At 40.4% G+C, this 25,138-nt stretch overlaps 2 protein-coding genes across 2 annotated transcripts; both read left to right on the top strand.

The window, feature by feature from the left end:
- The first annotated feature begins 3,001 nt into the window (after nucleotides 1-3,001).
- serinc2l (serine incorporator 2, like) lies at nucleotides 3,002-17,462 on the top strand. The gene is made up of 10 exons (XM_028981400.1): nucleotides 3,002-3,110; nucleotides 3,775-3,936; nucleotides 8,542-8,729; nucleotides 9,025-9,104; nucleotides 12,793-12,930; nucleotides 13,125-13,294; nucleotides 13,413-13,503; nucleotides 14,467-14,617; nucleotides 14,983-15,192; nucleotides 15,297-17,462. The coding sequence occupies exons 1-10, from the start codon at nucleotides 3,072-3,074 to the stop codon at nucleotides 15,433-15,435; spliced, it is 1,368 nt and encodes a 455-aa protein (XP_028837233.1). The 5' UTR covers nucleotides 3,002-3,071; the 3' UTR covers nucleotides 15,436-17,462.
- Nucleotides 4,378-8,501, top strand: LOC114790951 (zinc finger BED domain-containing protein 1-like). Its single transcript, XM_028981399.1, has 2 exons — nucleotides 4,378-6,790; nucleotides 7,116-8,501. The coding sequence occupies exons 1-2, from the start codon at nucleotides 5,585-5,587 to the stop codon at nucleotides 7,548-7,550; spliced, it is 1,641 nt and encodes a 546-aa protein (XP_028837232.1). The 5' UTR covers nucleotides 4,378-5,584; the 3' UTR covers nucleotides 7,551-8,501.
- Nucleotides 17,463-25,138: the final 7,676 nt, after the last annotated feature.

Below are 25,138 nucleotides of genomic sequence, written 5' to 3'. Positions count from 1 at the left end.
CATAGACCTTGGAAACTAATTATGAATATTCTAGACATTTGTATTGTAAATGACAGTTTGTGAGTTCTAAAATACATACTGTCAGAAACAATTGTGTATATGTGCTTGCTAATAACCATGGATATTAGCCCACAAGTCTTAATCAAGGTCACCTAGTTCCATCAGATGAGAACTGGAACACAAAGCTTATGAAGATTAGAGTGCATCCCCTGATAGACCAAGCATTCTCTCCACCATAATCCAGTGGGGCCTTAACCGCTACTCCAGCAAAAGCTTAGTTTGTAGACCTGAGTGTCTCTGAGTCCTGTTCACAAATTACTTTTAAATATGTTTGCATTAAATGTGAGATTAAGAAGGGTGCTTTGGGGGGTAGTTCTCTTTCATGACCTTTGGAGACATGGGGAAAGCCCTCCTTTCACATAGAGAGAGAGAGTTTAGATCCTAATGATACCAGCAAATCAATTGGCTTTAGCCTAAAATGGACCGATCCAGATAACGGTCACTTCTGAAAGGAGGCTACTGTGTGAGAACACTAATGATCCACACTATAAGAATGATTTTCAGCTGAAGGCTTGTATCGGCAGTTGATTGCTAACACAACTGAGTACCTGGTGCCTATCAAAGCACAGACCTATAGCAATGCAATATGTTTACGGTTAATTTCTTCTCATGGTCAAAAGGCCTATCAAAAGCACAAGAGTATACCATTAATGAACAATTATTCCTTTCAAAGTAGACTAGTCTTATAGTCTTATATATTGTCTTGTTATGTCATTATTATGACTGAAAAGTCAGAAATAAATTAACTTGCTTTAATTATAGTAAATGTAAAACCTACTTTATTTATCACGCTCTCTTATACTGCAACAACATGACAGATGCAACCTACCAGCAGTAATGTCAACTCGCGTGGCTCAAGCCCCTGGTGTCCTGTTAGTTCTCCACCGTGACCATGTTTTAGAGTAACGGTTCATCCCACGGGCGCATGATCCCCGGCGCTCACGACATCCTGACGGGGAGGCTGCGATGCTGCTGATGCTGCTCTGGAGAACCGGAGCGGAGGCGCATCGGGCAGGAGGGAGAGGTTGCCAGATTGGACAACAAACAGCTACAAACTAGCACGCAGCTCTCCAGAATAAGAGGCTCAACTCCATTCACGAAGCTTTACTAAATACATATACACATTTTTACATACTGTTAAAAAATGGGTGGAGTAAATCATTTGCAATGTATATTCTAAATAACGTATACACTAGCAAGTCAAGCGTTCTGTAGTGGCTTGATAAAAACGCAAGTTAAAAGCCGCCTGTGACAATTAGACTTGGCAACCACAAAGGAGAAGGAACCACCAGCGGGGGGGGGGGGTCTCTCGGAGTAATATATAAATATGCAAGATAGACGGGGGCTGCAGCCCTGTAGTCCGAACGTGGACCTGTCCCGGCCATCCTATCTTATTTAAGGTTGTTTAGATTCTAGAGTACACAACCCGTGTTTTGCGTATAACTATGAATGGCATGTGCAGAATGTATCAGTGCAGCCTGACAAAAGGTTTAAAGATAGAATTATAAATAGGTAACCGTATTCCGATTTAACAGCCCTAAAATTCAGAGGTGCAGGTTGTGATTCAAAGTCTAAAGGAACACTAGAATGACTCACTGTGACTCAGGGCTCCAGGGGGCTGTTCCGCTCAGGTCTCTCCAAAGTCCAAAATCAATTTTCACTTTCACACCCCACAGCTGAGTGTTGTCCCAGTTCTCCACCTTCTGTTGCCTTCCCTTTGATTTTGCCTGTAGTTGCAATTCTCTCCAGCGAGTGTATGTTGATTTACACCTGTTCTGCAAAAGCAGAATGTGGGTGTTGAACTTCTCGCTCCTCCCTCCCAACTCTCACAATTCCTCATGCACAAACACCTTCCATATATATTAGTTATAAGGAACTGGAAAAGGCAGTAAAATATACTAAGAATTCATTATGAATATGAATAAATCTTGTTTGTTGCAATGTTCTTACATTCTAACATTAAAATATTACAAACTGGCCTCCTTACGACTGTGTTGTGTGTGAATTAACAATTAAAGCTCCCGTGACTCCTTTCTTTCAAGGAATCATTGAGCATTAAATATTGTATAATTTATTTCCACCGAAGTTAACATTTGGGGTTTGTAATGTTGCATTTATTCCAAAGCAAATTTCCCTACCTACATGCAAATTGCAATGATGCAACATCAATGCAAAGCAAGTGTTGTGTTACATCTGAAGCCTAGTTTCTGCAGCTGCACTGTAAAAAAAAATGCAGGGTTAAATTTAGTCCACTATAAAAACAGAAGAAATCAAGAAAATGTCATGTGTGGTTGCTCTGTTGAACAAAAAGATGTTTAGGCAATTAACATTAACTAAATTAATATGTAGAAAAGTCTATATATATAGACTAAGCTACAAAAAATATAGGAAATGAAATAAAATATAAGTAAGGTTAGATCATGTGGTAAATGTAAACAAGGTTTATTAAAAATTCTAATTATTCCTGTTTGCAACATAAATATACAGAGAAGCAAGCTGAACTATACCTTCAATTATTTAATTATTTGCACATGCTTGGTTGTTTATTGATTATTTGCAAATGATTGGTCGTTTGTTAGATACACAAATATTTTAATACTTCGTGTTTTTTTTATGTTTGTTTTGGGTTTTTTTTATTTGTAAAAATAAAGATTATTTTATAATCTATTTGCATAAAAGTAGTAAACACGGTAGCTCTCAGCTCTCATACCTATGACCACTAGGTGGCGCTAGAATTACAACCTGTCTGACTGCTGCTGTACAGGAACACCGCGCTACCACTATTATTATTAGACGTAATATCACACTGTGGCTTCCGAACAATAACGAGACTTTAACTGATGATTTTACGTTCATGTCGTGGTGGAGTTTAGACGGTTTCTGTCGCGGTGACGTCAAGACGTAATCACGTGAAAAACGACGTCATCGCGCTATACAGCTACATCCGGTATCCGCGCTGTCGCTGGGAGAGGTGTCCACCTGAAGACGTCGTTGGATTGTTATCTCCGAAGATGGGAGCGTGTATGGCGTTGTGCTCTTTGGCCAGTTGTGTACGTATGCTTATATTTGCATCAGCTTGTAAAACCTAATATAGTTGCTGTAAATAAACGTTTTCACACCGTCCCCTCACCGCAGCAGTAGCCTGATTTGTAAAAGTGCTGTGGCTGCGTAAGCAAACCACAAGCACACATTTACAGCATTTATCAGACGCCCAGAGCGACTTACAACCAGTAGTTACAGGGACAGTATCACAGCAGTGTTATTTGGTTCAGTACAGAAATGCAGTACAGCTTTTTCAATTCTTTCACAGGGACTAATATGACCTGCTGTCACTGAAAAACGTGTCAAAATCTCCTCATTTATATATTGATTTTAGTCGTGAACTATCTGGAGATGCTGGTTTTATGCACTTGAATGTTTAGTGTGTATAGTGTGATTCACCCTTCTCCGTCCCATAGACATCAGACTCATAAACACCCTGCCGTTCACCTCATTAAACCAGGCTTTATTGCTGTCGTAATGCACGTCTTCCTGCTTATTCTCTGGCTGGAGACTGTAAGAAAGCCGAGTTCAAATTGGGGTTAGCTCTTAATAAAATTAGTCCGACCTTATGCGACTTCGGTGTGATCTGTTAACAATGTTTTTTGTATTCTTGATTTTCTCTCACACCCTTTTGAGTATAGTAGAATGTGACCCTGCTCTCTATCTCTCCAGGCTTCTTGCCTTTGTGGTTCAGCACCATGCTTGCTCTGCGGCTGCTGTCCTTCCTCCAACAACTCAACTGTCACCCGCCTGGTCTTCTCCTTCTTCCTGCTCCTTGGGACTCTGGTGTCAATCATTATGATTCTGCCAGGCATGGAGTCTCAGTTGCAGAAGGTGTGTGTTCTCTTTTCACTGGACGTTCCTGTATATCATACAGAGGAAGCTTGATACATATGTTGATACAGGATTGTAGAAAATGTATTATACAGGGTGGGCCATTTATATGGATACACCTTAATAAAATGGGAATGGTTGGTAACATTGAACACATTTTATAAGTGGTCAGAAACTTGTAAATAACTCCTGAAAGAATAAAGTTACGTTAAAACCAAGCACACCATTGTTTTTCTTGTGAAATTACCAATGAATTTGATGTCACATGACTCTCTTCCTATTGAAAAAACAGAAGTTGGATCCAAGATGGCTGACTTCAAAATGGCCACTATGGCCCATCTTGAAAAGTTTGCCCCCTCACATATACTAATGTGCCACAAACAGGACGTTAATATCACCAACCTTTCCCATTTTATTAAGGCATGATATCTCATGCCTCGTCACTATCGACTCATAACAAATAATTACAAATAATGTACATTTCTAAGAAACGCTAAAGTTAGTTAGCAATCATAAAAATACGATCCCACACTTCAGACATTTTATGCCTTTTACGCACATCTTCATTGTCTGCCAATAAATCATGCCTCCTTAAATCTTTGAAATGCGCGTCAGTTAAAACAGTCTGTGTAGAACAATAATACCGGAGCTGCACAGCTCCGCACTGCGTAGCTCCGCGGGCGTAATACGATAATGGATGGACTTTGGTGACTAATTCAACTTATCGTTTCAGCCCTAATGTAGTGTGATCCACATAGATCATACAAAGCATCTTCTATATCAGCTCTGTTTTTACATTTTCAGTGAACTGTAGAACATCGCAATATGTACAGTATCACAATATGTCATTATATAATTGTCCCATGTATCGTGATATACTTGCCAATACTCACCACTACTGAAGACACTGAATGGCAACAGGTTTATAGCTTGTAACTACAAATACAAGGTGTATTAATTATATTTCATGGACAAAGAGCTTGAGGGACACGAGACATTTCAATTTAGCTAGACCAAAACAACTAGTGGAACTGCTGGGCCTTTGCCCAGTAATTGCATCAGTGTCAGTGTCACCAAGGATGGTACTTGTCACTCCATACAAGAAAGGAAAAAAAATCATTTTAATATTTTTTATTTAATAAGTAACAAATATTTGTAATAAATAAACCCCACCAAAAACAAAGGACCAAACAGTACAATAAAAAATAAATAGAAAAAGGCCTTGTGCAAATATTCAGTTTTGTTCTGAGCATGATCCAGTTACAGTCTACTGTAAGTTTAAAACATTGCCATACTTCAATGCTTTGCTAAGTTTGTCCTGCTGCTCACTTTGATAGCGACAACTTTAAAGCACTTGTTGCAAATGGGCTGCTCCACATCTTTTGGTTTTCCCATTTTATCTGGTTGATTTCTGAAATTTTTTTGACAACATTAGTGTGCTCTATCAGAACAATGTCTGCATTTCAGCGCTAGGGATGGGTATTCAGTAATAGATATGGGTGCTTGTAGGGGTGTGCTTAAAATATCGATTCTTAGATACATACCGATATAATAAAAAAAGATACAGTATCGATATTCTAGCCCTTAGTATCGATACTCCGCCCAGCCTTTAGGGGGCGCAGCGGCGCCCGCGAGTTTAAAAAAACTCATGGAAAATGTCGAAGATTTTAGAAGCGCCGTTGTCCCTAAAGGCAGATGTTTGGACACATTTTTGGAAATCAAAGCGGTTTGGACGCATTATATTTGCAAAGGTTTATGTCCCTACAGTGTTGTCGAGAACACAGGCTTTCGCTTTATGATCAACACGTTAGATCCCCGTAACGTGATCCCTACCCGCAGCTACATGACCGACAAAGCAGTACCGAGAATATATGACAAAGTCAAAGACAATGTTAAGTCAGCCCTGAGTTCTGTCCCACGAGTGGCACTGACTTGTGACGTGTGGACATCGCGAGCCACGGAAGCTTTTGTTACAATCAATTGCCATTACGTTGACGAGGAGTGGGAACTGATGTCGCACGTTTTACAAACGCGAGCCATGCACGAGAGCCATACGGGGTCAAACATTGCAGAGTTACTGAAAGCGGCGCTGGTGGAGTGGGACCTCGTATCCAAAGACCCAGCTATTGTGACTGACAACGCCGCAAATATGAGCGTCGCAGCGGAGCTTGTCGGTATGTTGCATTTCAGGTGCTTCGCTCACACTTTAAACCTGGCCTCGCAGCGTGCACTGAAGCTTCCTGCTGTCGCTCGTTTATTGGGACGTGTTAGACGGATATCCACCTTTTTTAAGCGCAGTACCACAGCCAGCCACGTACTTCGACAGAAGCAGAAGTTGCTCGAGTTGCCTGAATATAAACTGATGACCGATGTCGTGACGCGCTGGAATAGCGCGCATGATATGCTCGAGCGCTTTCTTGAGCAGCAACCCGCTCTCTCCGCTGCTCTTCTGTCCAACGAGCTTAGGAAAACCGAGAAAGAAGTTTGCACCCTATGTGAGTCGGACATTACATCTGCGGAGGAGATAGTGGATGCAATGAAGCCCATGAAGATTGCTACTCTTGTAATGTCGAAAGAAAGCTCTCCAACACTGTCAGTTGTGGCCCCTCTTCATGCTCAGCTCATCCAGGATTTCCAAGAGAGCAGAGCAGATAGTGAGATAGTGAAAGAAATCAAAGCGGCTATTTGCCAAGATTTGAGCAAGAGGTACATGGATCAGCAGAAAGAGACCATGTATGTATGTTCAGCACTCGATCCAAGATTCAAAGCTTTGCCCTTCCTTCCTGATTATGAACGAGAGGAAATATACTTGAGAATCACTGCAGAAGCTCGAAGAATTCAAGAACTATTCCAGGTAAGCCCTTTCACTGTGTCATTAACATTAGCATTACATGGTTAAAAAACAAACACACACATATATACACTAAGTGTAATAAAATGAAATATTGAGTTCATAATTTCAAATTCATAATAGTATGTTAGAGCTTAAAAAAACTAAATGGTTTCAAACATATACTTCATGTAAAGCACTATATTAGCAAAACAATATATTGTAAAGGTTTGTCAGTTGATCGCATTAAATAAGAGGCAAACTAACTATTATATGTCTTTGAATATGCTCTTTATAGAATTAACTATGGGTTTATTGATAAAAAAAAAATCTGTATTTTGCATAATAGGAAGAGGCTGAAGTGATACCAGGAGAGGAGGACAATCATGTGGAAGACAAGGATGACATTCCTGCCAGCCCACCACCCAAGAAGAAAAAGGACTTGTGCTGTTTGGCTGATCTGCTTGGTTCAACTTACAGTGCAGGTCCTGCGGTGAGACACAGAACCACACAGGCCCAGACAGAAGAGGAGATGTCAAGGTACAAGGAGGCACCAGCCCTGTCTCTTGCTGAGGGAAGTCCACTCAGTTGGTGGAAAGAGCACCAGAATGAATATCCACTAATGTCACGCCTTGCCAAAGTGTACCTGTGCATTCCAGGGACTAGTGTCTCCTCGGAGTGCGTTTTCTCTACGGCAGGCGATATCGTAACAGCACAGAGAAGTGTACTAAGCTCAAAGCATGTTGACCAACTTCTGTTTTTGAACAAAAATCTTAAGTCATAGGATAAAGCTAGCAAGAGTATCCTAAGGTTATTGTTTTGTTTCTGCAGTGATTTTTGTTCAACTTGCCTTTTTGAGGACAAACCTGGTTTGTCCATCCTGTTATGAGGTAGATTTCTTGTTGTGCCAAATGTTAAAGCAAGATATAGCATTTAAGTGATTTCATAGTGAAATATGTCATGGCCGTACGTGGTGTCACAAAAAATAATTATAAGAAGATTTAATAAGAAGTTAAGAATAATAAGAAGAAGATTTTGTGCTTGTGTGAGCTCAGACTGTACCCTTGGAAAGTTAAATGTTGACTTGTGGTAATTTCCAGATTAATACAATTTGTGTACAATTAATCAGAGCACTTAAAGTTGCAAATATTTTAAGCAAAATGCACTTTGTTATAATGCACTTTTGTCTTCAATAAATTGAGTTCTGTTTGTTGAGTAAATGTGTTCAGTATTAACTAATTGGCTCTGGCCCATGTTTTTTTATTGAATCGTATCGAATCGTGTCACATTGTATCAAATCATATCGAGACAGCTCTGTATCAAGGTACGTATTGAATCATGACCTGTGTATCGAGGTATGTATAGTATTGCCAGGTTCTCCAAGGTATACAGCCCTAGGTGCTTGACTGGTTGGTACTGGAATATCTTGCTTTTGTGCATGTCATTGTATATGTGCCAAACTGTAAATATCACTGTCTCGACCTTGTGAAGTAAAAGTAAAAGTATGATAGAAAAATACTAAATAACCATTAACTCTACATTATGTGTGATTTACATCATAAAATTGTCCCCTACTACATCACTGCTCAATGTTTACACACCATTCATGCAGGAGCAGACAATGGATTCATTCTGTAATGTTATGCCCACACCACCACTATGCTGCAATTAGCTGTATTGCATAAAAAAAATAAATATAAAAATAAAAATTCTGTAATATCTGCTGTGAAGGTCTGCGTTGTGTTCCTGTACTAATAACCAGTCTCTACTTTTAGATCCCTGGCTTTTGTCATGGAGGCACCTCCATACCTGGCATTGCGAACCAGGTGAACTGCGATGTCATAGTGGGCTATAAGTCTGTGTACCGGATGTGTTTCGCCATGGCCTGCTTCTTCTTCTTCTTCTCAGTCCTCATGATAAGGGTGCGCAGTAGCAAGGACCCCCGCGCCTCCATCCAGAATGGGTAAGGTGTGAGGCAAGATTAACAGGAGAAATGGTTGCTGTTGATGCATGAAATGTCTGGCATGCATATTGACTCGGACGTAACATCTTTCCGTAAAAAGGATTAGGTGTTGGAAGGAAACTATGCCTGAAGTTATCCAGATCCTGATCAATTCATTGTTTGATTGTAAAAACCTGTAAATGCATGTTCTTTATTTTCTGTCTTTAATTTTATTCTAGATCCGTTTTGAAAAAGATCACGTGTAGTGCCCATCACAAGGACTTTTCATATGTGAATTAACCTTTAATTCGTACAGGTTCTGGTTCTTCAAGTTTCTGATGTTAGTAGGCATCACTGTGGGAGCCTTCTTTATTCCGGATGGAACTTTTCACAATGGTAGGTATTGTTATTTTCTATAAAGTAATAATAGAGAAGAGTGCGTGCTATCAGTGAAACCAAGTTGGTATGAAGTAGTTTTACATTTAGGGGACAGTCCCTCTGGTGACTCGTGCTCAGGGACACCGGGTTTGAACCTGGGACTTTGTGGTTGTCTGGTTTATGACGCGAGTGTGTTAACTTAAACCCTACGTTTTGTGTTTTGTGCTCACCTGGTCATAAACTGGTACTTGGTCATGTTATTCTTGCTTAATATCTGTGTATTTCTGGGATAGACTCCAAGCAGGTTTGAGAAAGCAGGTGGATGAATGAATTGCCTTTAAGTAGTCCCCTTCCAGAATTTACCAAGGCCAGGCAGGTTGTGGCAGAATATGTAAGTGACAGCACATACCATACGAATGTATGCCATTTTATTTCTCCAACCTGTCTTGACCGCAAAAGAACCAGAATTCGAACCGGCAACCTTCTGATTATGGGGCCGCTTCCTTAACCGCTAGGCCACCACTGTAACATAGCTTGTGAAGATCTCAACAGAATTGAATAGAAATGATAATATACATAATAAATAACAAGGGATGCACCTATCCAGTTCAGTTCTAATAAGGCTTGGATCAGTCAATTCAGAGTACCGATCCAGTACTAGTAGTTAATTACTGGATAGGATACTGAGATTACTTTGCTATGTTAATGGAAATCTTTTTTTTTTTTTTTTTTTGGTAAATGCACTGCTTTGAAATGTCCATGGTTATGTTTTGTTTCTTTGGCATGATTCTTTTGGATGTGCTTTATTAAGTTGGTCATGTTGTACTTTGCAGGGCTGCTGCCACCACCCAACATTGTCGCCATGTTAGCTATCATTTAGTAAAACATCCAGTTACACACAATGGAAAGTGCAGGTGCAGGATGTGTCTGCATGTATAAAACATTTGAAAAACCTTCAATTTTTCTGAACAGATTGTTTTCATTGGCGCACTGTTACCGATACCTGATCTGATATTTGAATCATTGTTTGACTGAAATTCGAAACACTTATCAAATACTGATCGGGGCATCCCAAATATGAACAGAACAAAATATTTAAGAAGAGAAATGTACAGGGTAACTGGTTCTCGCCCAGTCAAGCTAGGCTCTGTTCAGTTCTGTACAGTTCTCTTCTATGCTCTTTCTACCTTCTGAAATTCTCCCACACCACCCCTCTGCTACTTTCCCTCCACTGGCTCCCAGTAGCTGCATGCATTAGATTCAAAATACTAATGCTGGCCTACAAAGCCAAACATGGAGTAGCCCCATCCTACCTCACAGCCCTTATTACACCTCGCATTACACCCTGCTTGCCTGGTCCCCCCATCGCTAAAGATAAAAGGAAGACATTCATCTAGAGTCTTCTCCGTCTTGTCCCCTTGGTGGTGGAATGTGTAGTACTAAGTTGAGTGAAGTTAGTGTGATGCATTTCTTAATATTTAAGGAAAATGTTCCTTGTGTGATATCGGCTGAGGGAGGAAGTGCTCAGTCCTGGCAGAGTGAGTGAGATGTACTAAGCTAATAAATGCATTAATTTTTAATAGTGCTGCACGATTAGTCTAATCGCAATCATAATCGCGATGTCAGTCTGTGCGATTACCTGAACGCGAAAAGCTTCGATTTAAATGATTAGTACATGGATTGAATCGGCAACATATCACTCAAGTCTGCAAGCTGACTGAAGTCTCACTTCAGTCGAATGTGACGTGTTTGGTCACATGACTTTCGATTCGGGTCAATGGAGACCTCAGATTCGTGACTCACATAGACATATGGGTAGACGCCGCATGACGAGCTCCATCGTACGTCAACGTCGCCGCCATATTGCGATAGGCTCTGCTGTGGCGTGAAGCATATACATGTCTGTGGAGAGAAGTGCATAAAAATGCCTCACTCTTGTGCTGCTTGGGGCTGTACAAACCGCTGTACACTCCAAACCAGATCCAGGGGAATTGTCCAGGTAAGGCTGGACAATTGTTTTGAATATATTTGGCCATTACCTTAGCTAAGCTAGGCTAAGCTAGCGAAGCTATGCATTCTTGTGTTCAAGTCAGCCTCCAAACAACGTTTTGGTTAAACGTAAGAACTATAATACGGGATTTTATAATGGCCAAATATAATCAAAATAGTTGTTTAGCCTTACCAGGGTTTGTTGTTCGACAGTAATGTACAGAGTTTTTTGTGATTATTTAATTTTGTAGAATATTGTATTTTGAAAGCACTGGGCATTTCAAGTTGTTATAAGTAGTTTATATGTTTCACTTTGAAATTAAACATTTCATTATTAGTAATTTGTATTCGACTTTTCATTGACATACAAGCAAGTTCCATATCGTAATATTGATCTCAATAATTGCAATATGTCTTTTTTTTTTTTTTTTTTTCCCAAATCGTGCAGCCCTAATTTTTTTATGAAATTTCCTGTGTTTCACTACCATTTGGTCTGTGTGCATGGATAAGAAATAGAAACTGTTTTTTGCTCTGAAAATAGTTCATGATTGCAATGAGATTACATAAGTCTCCATAGATGTTAGTGTTATGTAAATACTTTTTCATAGAGTAAATTCCAGAAAGTGAGAGACTTAAATGAGTTTTTATGGGTGGTCTACTGCTTGTTTTCTCTAATGAGATGAAGTAATAAATCTGAAATGTTAGTTAAATTATTTAATATGAGCTGTTGCGTAACACAATAATATGAGCACAGCCCTGGAAGAACAGAGCTCTGTGTAATTTTTTTTTTGTGAACTCATTTGGTATTCAGCCCTTCATATTGAAACCGACGGAGAAGAGCGTAGTGAGCTATCTTATAAAACAAGCGGTGTGCTTTTCTGGGCACTTATGTATCTATTGAATTTCACTCAATACGATTTCTGAAATGTCCCAGAGCTTGGAGATTTCAGAAATATTGAATCTAGCTGTTTATTGACCACTCATGCTATTCCCTCGAATTCTGGAAAATTTATTCCTGTGCCTGTCAGTACATAATTAAATATCATGTTTCTTCTTTTTTTGTATCTATTTATGGGTACCCATTGATGTACAATTATGCCTTTTATTTTAGTTGATTTCCTGCTTATTCCAGCAGATGTGGTCATGGGGTCACTACAACAAAGAGAACTTTTGTGATGTCAGCTGACATGCCCAGAATGAGTGTTCATAAAACCATCCTCATTGGCTCTGCTACTCATCAAACTAGTATTTTACAAATAAAAGCACAGCAACAGAAAGTGCTGGGTGGGTAAACAGGCTATGGATATGCACAACAATTGCAGTGCAGTGAGTTTTTTTTTTTTCTGTGCCCAGCATTGAACACATGGTCCGTGCCTGAAGAATGGCTTCCATATGATGCAACGGCAGTATGTCAGTCAGAGCGAATATGCCTATTTAATCTGTTTCAGAAACTGCTCAGTCTACAGACACAGCCTTCAGGCTCTTCTTTGTTGTGTGTACATCTGTTGTGCTGCTTCCTTCTGCAAGAATGGGTTATTAGCAGCAACTAGACCTACATGATTAATTTTAGAGTGCTTGGTTAAAGCTTACACCAGAGCTGTTGAGTTGAGAGCCTTCTGTCATCAAAACAAAAGTGACATTTAAGGACTTTTTTTCCAAGATCTGTTTTTTCCTTTTTAAGGAATAATGTGTAGTGTTTTCCTCTGTTCTATCCCAGTGTGGTTCTATTTCGGCATTGTGGGCTCCTTCATGTTCATCCTCATCCAGTTAATCCTCCTGATTGACTTTGCCCACTCCTGGAACGAGATCTGGGTTGGTAATTCTGAGGAGGGTAACAGCAAGTGTTGGTACGCAGGTATGTTCACTGCATCAAATATTTCCTAAAGCTCCAAAAGATTACTTTCACACTAGTTTGGCTGTGCTCAAAAATATTTTTACTAATGTCCTAATTTTTAATGGAAACAAAAAATAATGATTGTGGTTCTCCAATCACACAAGTTTTAGTTTGTACTCAAAATCAAATTATATGAGTCTGATTGTCTGTTATAGGGTTGCTCTTGTTCACCATCATTCATTATGCCCTGGCCTTCACTGCTGTGGTGCTGTTCTACGTATATTACACCCGTCCTGATGACTGTGCTGAGCACAAAGCCTTCATCAGCCTCAACCTCATTTTCTGCGTCATCATCTCTATTATCTCCATTCTGCCTAAAGTACAGGTTGGTGTTTAAGCACTTAAGGAGTCCATACTGTATACACAATTGTTGTATGGAATTATAATTAAGTATGTTTGGTGGTTGCGGTGATTGCTGTATTGTTTCTCTTTGTCCTTAACAGGAAACCGCTCCACAGTCCGGGCTCCTACAGTCCTCCCTTATCACTCTCTACACCATGTACGTCACCTGGTCGGCCATGACCAACAACCCCAGTGAGTTTACAGTAAATTTCAGCTCAATATATATTTTGTTAAATATATTTTGATTTTTGTTTTTTCCATTTTTTTTCCTTCTTTTGCTAGTTTGGTAAGTTTAAATCTACTCTTGTTTGTAGGTACCTTGTTTTATCCTTAGTACAGTTCCCAGTTGTTGTATACTATCTGATTTTCACCCTTCATGCTAGAATTGTCTACTCATTCACTATATAGTGGATTAGCCATTCGTATTGATTTTCCACTATACATTTGGCGTTAGTGAAACTCTATACATGCAGTGTTCGTGAAAGTGAAGTGATTGTCATTGTGAAACACTGCTGGACAACACATGGTGACCCTATGTGTGACTTCCAGATCGTGACTGTAACCCCAGTCTACTGGACCTAGTATCAAACAATAGTGTCCTCTGCTTTTAACCAATCATCCTTGGTGAGCAGTGGGTGCACGGGGAGCAGTGTGTGGGGACTGTACTTTGTTCAGTGGCACTTTCCATGATAGCTATAATAACAATTACAGGACTATGCCACTTTATTTAGAGTTTTAAAAATAAGCTTATAAATGCAGTTACAGCAGTCTCCTTAATCTTGTGTAGATGTATATGTTAATGAAGGTTTATTTATTTCAACATTAATAATGTGTCCAAAACACAATTTTCAAAAACAGCAACATTTGTGCCTGTGGCTTCACACATGTGCATATAGTCTGGACCTGTGCAACAAATGTAATTAGATATTCATAATTATTATGTAGCATTGTGACTAGTTTACATTGTGTAATCTGCTACTCCACTTTTTTTGCCTTCCTTCCCTAAATAGTCTATGTTATAGTGAATCCAATATATTGAATATATATAAACACACACAGACACAGCATACAGCTTAGTTGATGAGGTGATGGTGATTAATTAGAGAAGTAGCTTTTTATTTATTTTTCTCATTTGACCCTATGTGTGACCTCCAGATCGTGAATGTAACCCCAGTTTACTGGACCTGGTATCAAACAGTAATCTGACAGTGTCTGCTGACCCCAATTCACCTGGGCAGGTGCAGTGGTGGGATGCTCAGGGCATCGTGGGACTGGTCATCTTCCTTTTCTGCACACTCTATGCCAGGTAGTACACACACACGCACTATTTTCAGGACAGCACTACTCGTTTGTTGGTCTATGGTCAAAGGCATTCTTGGGATTTACATATATGGATAAAAGAATACTAATTTTTAATTGTTTGCTTATGTGATTTATTGACCGAAATATCTAGTATGAGGAAATAGTATATTTGAGAGCTGTCAGAGAGCTAGTATGTTTGGTCAATGCTGATCAATGCATTTGAATTTACACTAGGTAACAAGCCCATCGCTGCGATTAGCCCCAGTTCGTATCACAGATGCTGCACTTAAGGAACAGACAAAATTATCTAAAATGCTAAAATGTTGTTCCATTGTCTTTTTGTGTGTGTGTGTGTGTGTGCGCGCGCAGTATCCGCTCTTCTAGTAATGCACAAGTGAATAAACTGATGCAGACCGAGGAAGGGCAGGGCTCAGGAGTCGAGGCGACTATTGCAGAGGACGGTGTGCGGAGGGCTGTGGATAATGAGGAGGAGGGTGTGACCTACAACTACTCCTTCTTCCACTTTCACCTCTGCCTGGCCTCCCTTTATATCATGATGACCCTGACCAACTGGTACAGGTGAGGAGGTCTATTTGCCTATCTTGGTTTCATGGTCCTAGGTGATTTATTGTTCTTCCTCATGTGCTCATTGTTTCCTCTTCCTTATTTCCTCTCACTCGCAGGCCTGATACCAGTACTCACGTCATGCAGAGCAGCATGCCTGCCGTCTGGGTGAAGATCTGCTCCAGCTGGCTGGGTCTGGCTCTCTACCTCTGGACTCTTGTTGGCCCCATGCTACTCCCCAACCGTGACTTCAACTGAGTGTGTGTGTGTGTGTGTGTGTAGGATTTTGACTCCTTGTCAGTAGTCTCTGCCAACATGGAAAAAATAAGGAAACTAAACTTGTTTAAGTTTTTGTAGGAATTTTATGTTTTAATGAACAATTTTCTTTTTGAAATGTATTGGATTTTTTTCTTTATCAATTTTTTTTATTTATTTATTTTTATTCAGGCTCAAACTGCTGCGATTACTTGGACAGTTAAATTACTGTAAAACTGCTGGATCCTTTTTGGTGCCAGCCATGGTACACCACTAATATGCACGTAATTGCTGCTGTAACACTAAACTACCTTACTTTCTGCCTACAAGTAATACGTCTCTTATGCTCGCAACATTTTAAAAGTGCATCTTTATAATTTTATCATGTTCGAAGCATAAACTTTTAGCCCTTTCCTCTCACATGGACCCCCGAGGGACAAACCAAGTTTCACCCTGCTGAACTCTGAGTCTGGGGCTGTTTTCCTCTACTCTTACTCTCATTTGTTGCTCTCTTTTCCTGAGCCCCATAGATGCTGTCTGTGTGTGTGCATATGTGTGTATGAGATAAGGCTGCTGTGACACACCCATCCAAAGTACCCTGCTCTGTGTGACTTGAGTGCTAAGATGAAGGCAGGTTGTGTGCTTCGTTGAGAGAAGAGCTGCCCATATCAGGCCCGACAGCATCAAAGTGCTCCTGGCTTTTCACCTTCACCTGTCTAAAACTGATTAAAGGCCCCCTGTACCTTCATAATGTTCATCTTCACATTGCTAGCAGCCTCATATATATGAATGTGGCCATGTGTGTGGAATTTTCTTTTAAATTTTAATAATTATTATTAAAAGATTTTTTTTAGTACAACTACATTTCAACTAAAATCACCTTACATGATGTTAAGCACAGAATAATTGATAATTTATTTAAAATAATAAAAACAATATCCGTTATTCTAATTGCTTATGTCTGTTTCTTTTATAGAATGATTGAAAAAATATACTTAACTCTATATTTCAGCATTGGATAATCATTTCTTGTGTTATACATTTTTATGAAGGCCATCTTTTTATAAGTATTGTTGATATTATATGAACTGTCTCTTAGCGGTTCAGTAAGAATACTAAATTGTAATATGTTTGTTCTGTTAAAGTTCTATTAAACTTTTGGTGCACCTCTTTCAAAATGCGGCCTTTTGAGTGGATTTATTTAGCATTTTTCTCTGTGGGAGTTCAGTCCAGACTGAAGGGGAAAAGTGCTGTTTGAATTCAGCGGCTGCACTTTGGGATGACCTTGTAGCAGTTTTGGCAATTGTAAAATAGTCAAAAATTACCTTGTTTACTCAACAATTTCTCCTCGTATCCACAACCGCTCTTGTGGCGCTTTTTTTTTTTTTTTTTCTTTTTTCAACTGCTGAGTTGTCATTCAATATACACACAAGTGGGATTTTTTTCGAAAATGGTTACAATCTCAACCTTCAGCAGATTGTACTATTCCTCTGACATATATAAACATTGGGGTCATTGAAAGTGTCAGTTTATTAAGAATATAATTCATTCTCATATTTAGAATTTATTCAATGTAGCGGTTTGGTTATGTAAGTGATTTTATTGCAACTGTGCTAACGTTTGCAGGAAAATTAAACCTTTTTCACTATGTATATTGGCAATGGAAAAGTTGCATAATGTGTCTTTAAAAATAGAGAACTTTTTTATATGGCTGTGGTATTGTAAATAATATTCATTATGACAATGAAAGGCATTGTTTTTGGGGATTTCTTCAACATTCAGCATATGAATACTTCTGTGTGGTCCCCTGTAAAGCCAACAAAGTGAAGTAATGAAGCACTTTCTCATGTAATAGCATTGTAACCGTTCATCAGTATTGAAAGTGCCTTTTAAAAACGTATCATATTGAAGTGTCTGCAACATAATGGTGAAGTATTTCCATTTCATTAACCAGGCTGTTAAGATTTAGTAACTGGTGCTCCTGTTATCATACAATGTACAGACATCGGGAATCAATAAATTCTTATTATGAAAAACAATGTCTCAGTCTTTTTTTTTCTGTCATCCACTAGGTGGAACTGATGTGCTTTCAGCAATCAGATAAGGGATTGTCTTAGACAGTATCATTCATTAAATTAACCTGGGATTTATGAGTGGTACAATTAATTTAAGATGTTCTTTAGTGAATACAGAACTGAAAGTATGAATGGCATGAACCATTTCTCATGGATTCAGTAAAGATATTAAGAACCATCAGTTTCTAGCCTTATCAGTTGTGATGGTTTTCTGTGACCCCAAGGCTGCAGGCAATATGGGAATGTGCTAGCATACTGAAGGCCCATGGAAAAAACACTGAGAGTAAGTCACCGAAGCTAGAGCAGTTTGATGGAGAGCAGAGGTCTTTAATGATTTCTTCGCCATCATCATCTGTGCATGTGTGTACGTGAGTGTGAAATTCCAGACACCCCCATCTAACATCTTGGCTGCGCTTGCACCTCCAATCCCCAGTTCTCAGCCCTGGCCCGGGTCCAGTGTGCATAAGAACCATTTTTCATTTACAAGCAATTATTTCCTTTACTACTCTGTGCTCGCCTAGTCCAGATCTGGAGCTGAAATGAGTTTCCTGTTGCCAGGGCTGGCTAAGACAAACAGTGGTAGAGAAAATCAGTGCAGGGTCTTTCAGCTTAAGAAATGTTCTCATAACAGTGGAAGAAAGTAATGAAGTGAAATAGTTAACCATTGGGTAAAACAGCAGGCCTTTTTTTCTGATTCAACACCAATTGGCTCGTGCTGGTACTTCACTGATTACGCTGATATTTTGACGGACACATTCATCATCTGTAATTCAGCAGAAAATGAGCAGGGCTGTTTTGTTGGCTTCCCTGTGTAATTATCCTTTACCCCACATTCCTTTGTGAAGTGAGATGAGAGATTTCGAGCAGAAGTATTTTGAGAAAGTGGACAGCAGGAAAGATGAGCCAAATGCCAAAAGAAGGAGAAATCCCCTTCTTTCCATCATTTGAGAGTATTCTCCTTGAACAGATTCTGTGGCATTGTAGCTAAACCCAGACATTTCTAAATAGATTTTTGACTAGTGTCTCATGGAGTGTTCAACCTAACTGTGTTTGGTTAGTGGGGAAGCCGAGTTCCAGACCTTTAGAGATCAGCTATGTCTTCTTCAGTTCGGGACATGATGCATTTAACATACTCTGCTAATTAGCCTTCACTGCTTGCACTAAACATTCATTAAGGCCCTATTGTAATTACGACAGGGGACTGGCCTCCTAGGCCAGGTTCACTGTGTTGGCTGATTACATTCAGTCTAAAACTGGCCGTTTGTGAACTGGTGGTTGAGGTAGTGGTGAGGTCACCCTTTTAAACGATAAATGAAGACATGGCTTTTGCCAACCGCGCAGCAGACGTATCACGGAACTCCAGGGGACCTTACTGTTGGTACTGAGGAACAAGTTAAAAGTTATTTGGCCAAAGTAATGTATGCAGTTAACTGCTCATGCTCGAGGTATGCTAACATGCTCATTCATAAAAAAAAGGAGAAGCTGCTAACAAAAGACAGTTCCTAAAGTGGACACATTTGCTCATAATTCCTGTTTAAGAGGTACACTGACCCCTTCTTCTGCCCTGTTATTTCATTCTTGCTCAGCTGGCAGATCTCTTTCTAGTTGGGGATGGCAAGGCCTGTGCATTCTTGCTATGGCCTCACTATTCGTCACTACGTCACATCCTAATCTGAAATTCCTGACAGCAAGTTTTGTTTCTGATTTTTGGAGGAAAAGACTGTAGGAAAGACTGTAACAAGGTTATGGGCAACACTAGCCATTAAAACAGCAATGCTCCTTGCCACAGATTCTCCAGTTGTATTGGGTGTTTTGATAATGTTGAATTCTGTTGCAATGAACATTAGTTCAGCCAATCCAATTATTTTTGAAAGCTTGTTTCACATTTTGAAACATTACACAGGTACGCTTATACATGGCATGATGTATGTTTTAGGCTGAGTTTTCAAGACACGTCCAAGTTAATATTTCAAATATATTAATATATTTTTGCCCATCCCCCTTTCCCCACACATGCCTCAATTTCTTCACTGCATTTTGCATTTATGCAAAAATAATTATGTTCATGCTCACTAGTTTTCAATTTGTCTGCAATATGCATACATGGGAGCTTATTCAGGTGAGATTGAGACCAGGTTGGTTAAATAAAGTACTTGAAATAATTATAATATAATTAAAAAGTAATATACTTAATCATCCAGCACTGTACACACCACTCAATTCAGTCTTTCCGCACTCGTCTTCCTTTTTTTTCCCTCAGGCTGTGTCAGCATACCCCATTTTTCTCCCATTATTTCCGTCGTTCTATCCTTTCCCCTTCCTCTCTCACTCTCTCCATTTTTCACTTCCTTTCTCATATATGTCTGCTTATTCCTTGCACCCCCTTCCTATCTCTCCCTCTGTCTCTTTTATTCACTCTCTCCCTAGCTCTCTCTCAACTGGGCTCAACATGCTGCTCCTGTTTCATGACTGCCCACAAGGTGGTGGGTTATATAGAGTAAAGTGAAGTGATTGTCACTTGTGATACACAGCAGAACAGCACACAGTGCACACAGTGACATTTGTCTTCTGCATTTTACCCATCACCCTGAGTGAGCAGCGGGCAGCCACATTGCTTTGCTCGGTGGCACCTCAGTTCGGATCGGGATTTGAACCGGCAACCTTCTGATTACAGGGCCGCTTGCTTAACCACTAGGCCACCATTGCACCACTGCAGTGTGCAGATTTCAGTGTGTCACCATGTGCTGTGCTGCAGCGTATTACAATGACAATCACTTCACTTTTTAACTTTATATTCCATTTACATTTACGGCAATTGGCAGACGCCCTTATCCAGAGCGACTTACAACGTGCTTTCAAGTTACCATCGATGAAGAGATCAATTCCGGTTCACTAGGACCCCAACTATGAATACATCTATTTTATTCACTCTGTTGTAGATTCCAAGACGGAGAAGAGTCTAGATGAATGTTTTCCTTTTACCTTCAGAGATGGAGGGACCAGGCGAGCAGTACTGGAGGCTCAGAGTAAACGAGGTGCAGTGCGAGGTGTAATAAGGGCTGTGAAGTAGGATGGGGCTACTCCATGTTTGGCTTTGTAGGCCAGCATCAGTATTTTGAACCTGATGCGTGCAGCTACTGGGAGCCAGTGGAGGGAACATAGCAGAGGGGTGGTGTGGGAGAATTTGGGAAGGTTGAAGATTAGTCGTGCTGCTGCATTTTGTATTAGTTGTAGAGGTCGGATGGTACATAGTGGTAGACAATGTAATGCAAATGTAAATGTAAATGATATTCCAAAAAGGTCCTGTGTTCATAGTGTGGTACCTCAAGGTTCGGTTTTAGGTCCATTGACAACACATTTACAGCCTCATTAGAATCCGGGCACATGATGTAAACTGTAAACATATGTAATGGTAATTCATGTTCATCTATGCACATCTTCCCGCATCAACATGGGGAGAGCATGCAAACTCCATGTGGTCCAAGCCGGGATTCAAACTCACAACTTTGAATGCGTGAGACAATGGCATTAATCGTCGAGCAGAGCTAGCTGCCATTCCAATCTGAACACGTAAATACCAGAGCAAGGCAATAATCATTTTCTTCTCTCAGTACCAGTTCTCTCATCTATTGTTCAAGGTCTGGCATTGATAAAGCCTTGACATGACAAGCCTTGAAGAACACTTGACATAAAGAATTCATGCACTCAATGGTGGGTCAAAACACAAATGAAAACATAAAAAAACAATCCCTATACTGTATAATTTAAATTTACATTTACATTTACAGCATTTATCAGACGCCCTTATCCAGAGCGACTTACAATCAGTAGTTACAGGGACAGTCCCCCTGGAGCAACTTAGGGTTAAGTGTCTTGCTCAGGGACACAATGGTAGTAAGTGGGATTTGAACCTGGGTCTTCTGGTTCATAGGCGAGTGTGTTAACCACTAGGCTACTACCATAAATGCTGGACTGACTCTTATCTTTGACTTCTCTCAGTAATAATTACACACCAGAACATAGGCATTCACTTGTGAGTTGAAGCTTCTAAGAAATTGGTACCCCCACAAAATGAAGATATGGTGTAATGGATTTGTAATGGATTTCAAACTCTCGCAATATTACTAGCAGTGCACTGTGGGATGGTTAATTATCTGCTGAGTTTCACAGTGGCAGTGGCCACCAGAGAAAGCATTATTAGGCCTACTCCTCTAAATTGAGCTGCTTTCCTGTCTCCTCTCTCTCTTTTTGCCATACGTCCAGAGAGGCTGAACTGGAAACAAAGGCTTTAAGCAGACACAAAGCTATCTATACTGTATCTATACTGACTACTGTAACTCTCTCCTGGCTGGAGCCTCTGCAGTCACCATAAAACCACTCCAGATGATCCAAAATATGGCAGCCCGTCTCATTTTCAATCAGCCAAAATACACCCATGTTACACCTCTTCTTACCTCCCTCCACTGGCTCCCGGTAGCTGCTCGCATTGAGTTCAAATCCTTGATGCTTGCCTACAGGGCTGTAAATGGAACTGCGCCCTCCTACATCAACACACTACTACCTAGATACACTCCTACACGCTCTCTCAGATCGGCAAACGAAAGGAGACTAAAAATTCCTTCTTCACGGGGTCTCCGATTCCAATCATGTCTGTTCTCCGTTGTTGTCCCTGGCTGGTGGAACAACCTGCCCTCCTCCACACGACTAGCCGAGACTATCACCACTTTTAAGAAGAAGGTGAAAACCCTCTTATTCCAAAAATATTACAGACAAATTTAACACATACACATGCATACACATTGAACAATCAAATACAAAATGTATAAATACATTATAATTTTTCTTAGTCTAGCACCCAACACTCTCCGAGCATGCTCTTCAATGACAAGTCTAAGCCTTATCAGGGCTCTTAGTTTGTATACTTGATATTCTATAGAAATCGAACGAGAATTGCTGGTGTCTTCCCATTGTAAGTCGCTTTGGATAAAAGCGTCTGCCAAATAAAGTAAAGTAAAGAAAGTAAAGTATACAGCACTAATAACAGTCATATTTTTACTTCTTACTTTACCTACTTTCACAGGGTGTTCTCGACATTGGTATTGCAAAATATCTAAATAGGCCTGTCTGACAAAAAAATTGAAATAAACTACTTTCATCCAAATGGAGGGAAAGAGACATCTCATGAAACCTCTTAACAACTCTGATTCATCTTAATATTTTTGGTTTTTGTCTTTCAAATTTGGTAATGTGTGGAGTGTCCCCCATGTGAGTGAAAACCTTCCCTCTCCCATCTAGTCTCCCCCTTGCACAAAGATTGTTCCTGTATGCTTTGCCCAGTTTAAATATTAATTAAGAATAGTGGAAATTCTGTACCTGGGTCCTCCACTTCTTGGCCTTCTCAAGCTTGTCCCTGTTTGTGTCGTGACAACAACCTAACATGCAGAATTTGCACTCAACTACTACAATAGGGGAATTTATTAATAATGTTATGTTATAGTGGTGTTAAGCCTAGATCCAGGCTCTAGATCTGTTTAAAAATGTCTCTGTGAAACAGAATTTATTAAAAAGATTAAGTAATAAATACAATACATTAATGGGATTAGGACATAACCAAATGAGAACATTTATAAGAAGCTGCTACTGATCTGACCTGATTCCTGAATACATGCATCATTAATTTTACCCCCAAATGTATTATGTGTTGCTAGCTAGACTACGTAATGGTTCCCAAAAGAATATTCAGATTGCATAGCTTTGTTTTTTCCTCATCTCTCTATTTCTTTCACTCGCTCTCCATTGCTCACAGTGTGTGCCTGTGTGTGTTTGTGCGCAGGCGCAGCAGGCTCTTGAAGCAGAGGAGTGGTTATATAACAGGCAGCACAGCCGTCGTCTGCTAGCAGATGAGCACGCAGGCAGCACTGTTACATAAGCCTGTTAGGATCATATTGTCGCCGCGTGGAGCGCTCACACTGAAGTGTGTCCCTGCCGTGCTCTCTCTCTCTCTCACTCGCACTCTGCTCCTCTTTCCCTGTGGGAGCGAAGCTCATCACGCTAGCAAAACACAAAAAGCAGGGGCAGCGTCTGGCTCAGGACTCAAGGGCCTTCACGTGGCTTGAAAATCCGCTGAGCAAGTTACACTGTTTACTGTCCGAGCAGACAGAGATGCAGTAAAAAAGCCCCCAGCCCACGCACATATCCCACCGCGGCAGCCCTTCTGATCCCCCCCCGGGTCCTGGCCACTCCATGGGCTGTCTTTTACCAGCGTGACACCTGGTGACAGCCTGAGACAGTGACTCATCACTTGGGTTCCAGGTGAACTGGAGTGCTCTGAGCACTGCAGGGGGGAGCTGGAAAGCAGGACGGGGTGCAATCCAGACAGCTCAACCCTTCCTGCAGCAAAAATGCTCAAAATAGCTGCCCATGAGCAGACTCATTTTTCCTCCGGTGCATTATTCACAATTTTTCAACATCTGTGGCTGCAGTAAGTCTAGGATGTTGCCTTGTCTGTCTCTTTCAAATGTCAGATCACAATCATAACCAAACACAGATGCTATACCTGTTGCTGATCACAGAATTCGTTCATTTAAAAATAGATCCCTGCTGTAACAGTGGGCGACCTTTCCCATGTTTCTTGCTTGTCTGGGCACTTTACTCTCACACCACACATTTTGACTAGAGCAATTACACACTTCATAGGCATCAGAGAAGCCCAATTTAAAATTCCAAATTGCATGCACAAAAAAAATGCCCTTGTTTACATATTGTGGTTGCTAAGGTTACAATCTCTTTGACCATGACTCTTGTACACACAACTCAAATCGACACTTAGACGTGCACATGCAGGAGCCTCGAAAGAAAACCAGTGGGAGCTGCATACTGCGGCCAGGCCTGTATCTATATCGCACTGCCAGGGTAAACAGCAACTACTGTAAATGCAGTAATTTGAGTTCCTGGCGTAAAAACGAAAGATTTCTGTTGTGTGAGAGCAGTAGAACTGGTTTGCTTATTAGGCTCTGCGATGGTGTAATTAGCCTCACTCTGCTACGATGTGAATGAAGGCCTTGAGAGTGCAGTTCTGCGATGGAACACGGCCTAAACATGTTCTTTTTATTTACATTATGGGTTCACTGTGTTTTCTGTGTTCGGACCTTCTGGTGAAGCCATCTAGAGAGTAAGCCCATGCTAAAGGTTCACCCTTCAACTCCTGGGCATGCAGAGAGAAGAACTGGACATTCAATTTTAGCATGTTAACGCAAATGAAAATATTATTATTTTCAATTCAAATGATTTGATGAAACTGAGTTGCCATAAGTATGTCATTTTTATCCATTTGTACCTTCTTGACTGTGCATGTTGAAATTTTAAAAAGCTCCCGAGTATTGCATGGCTCTCTGAGGATTCCCTCAATGTGTTTGTGTGTGTGTGTTAAACGTTTTGCATTTTTGTCTTTAAAAACGGAGTTACACCACGTTGCTCTTGCTAAAGCTATCGGCCACTTGGAATTTTTGGAATGTTCCATGACGTCACCTGACACTAGTTAGTTCATATTGGTGAGGAGGCAATGAAAAAAAAACGATGATTAAACGTTTCCCGGACCGATTGAGGAGCGCGCGGCGCGGCGGTGCGTGGCG

Source organism: Denticeps clupeoides, chromosome 5 (genome assembly GCF_900700375.1).
Source record: "Denticeps clupeoides chromosome 5, fDenClu1.1, whole genome shotgun sequence".
Taxonomy (NCBI): Eukaryota; Metazoa; Chordata; class Actinopteri; order Clupeiformes; family Denticipitidae; genus Denticeps; species Denticeps clupeoides.
The sequence above is the reverse complement of the archived record's forward strand: the minus strand, read 5'-3'. Positions and strand labels throughout refer to the sequence as shown.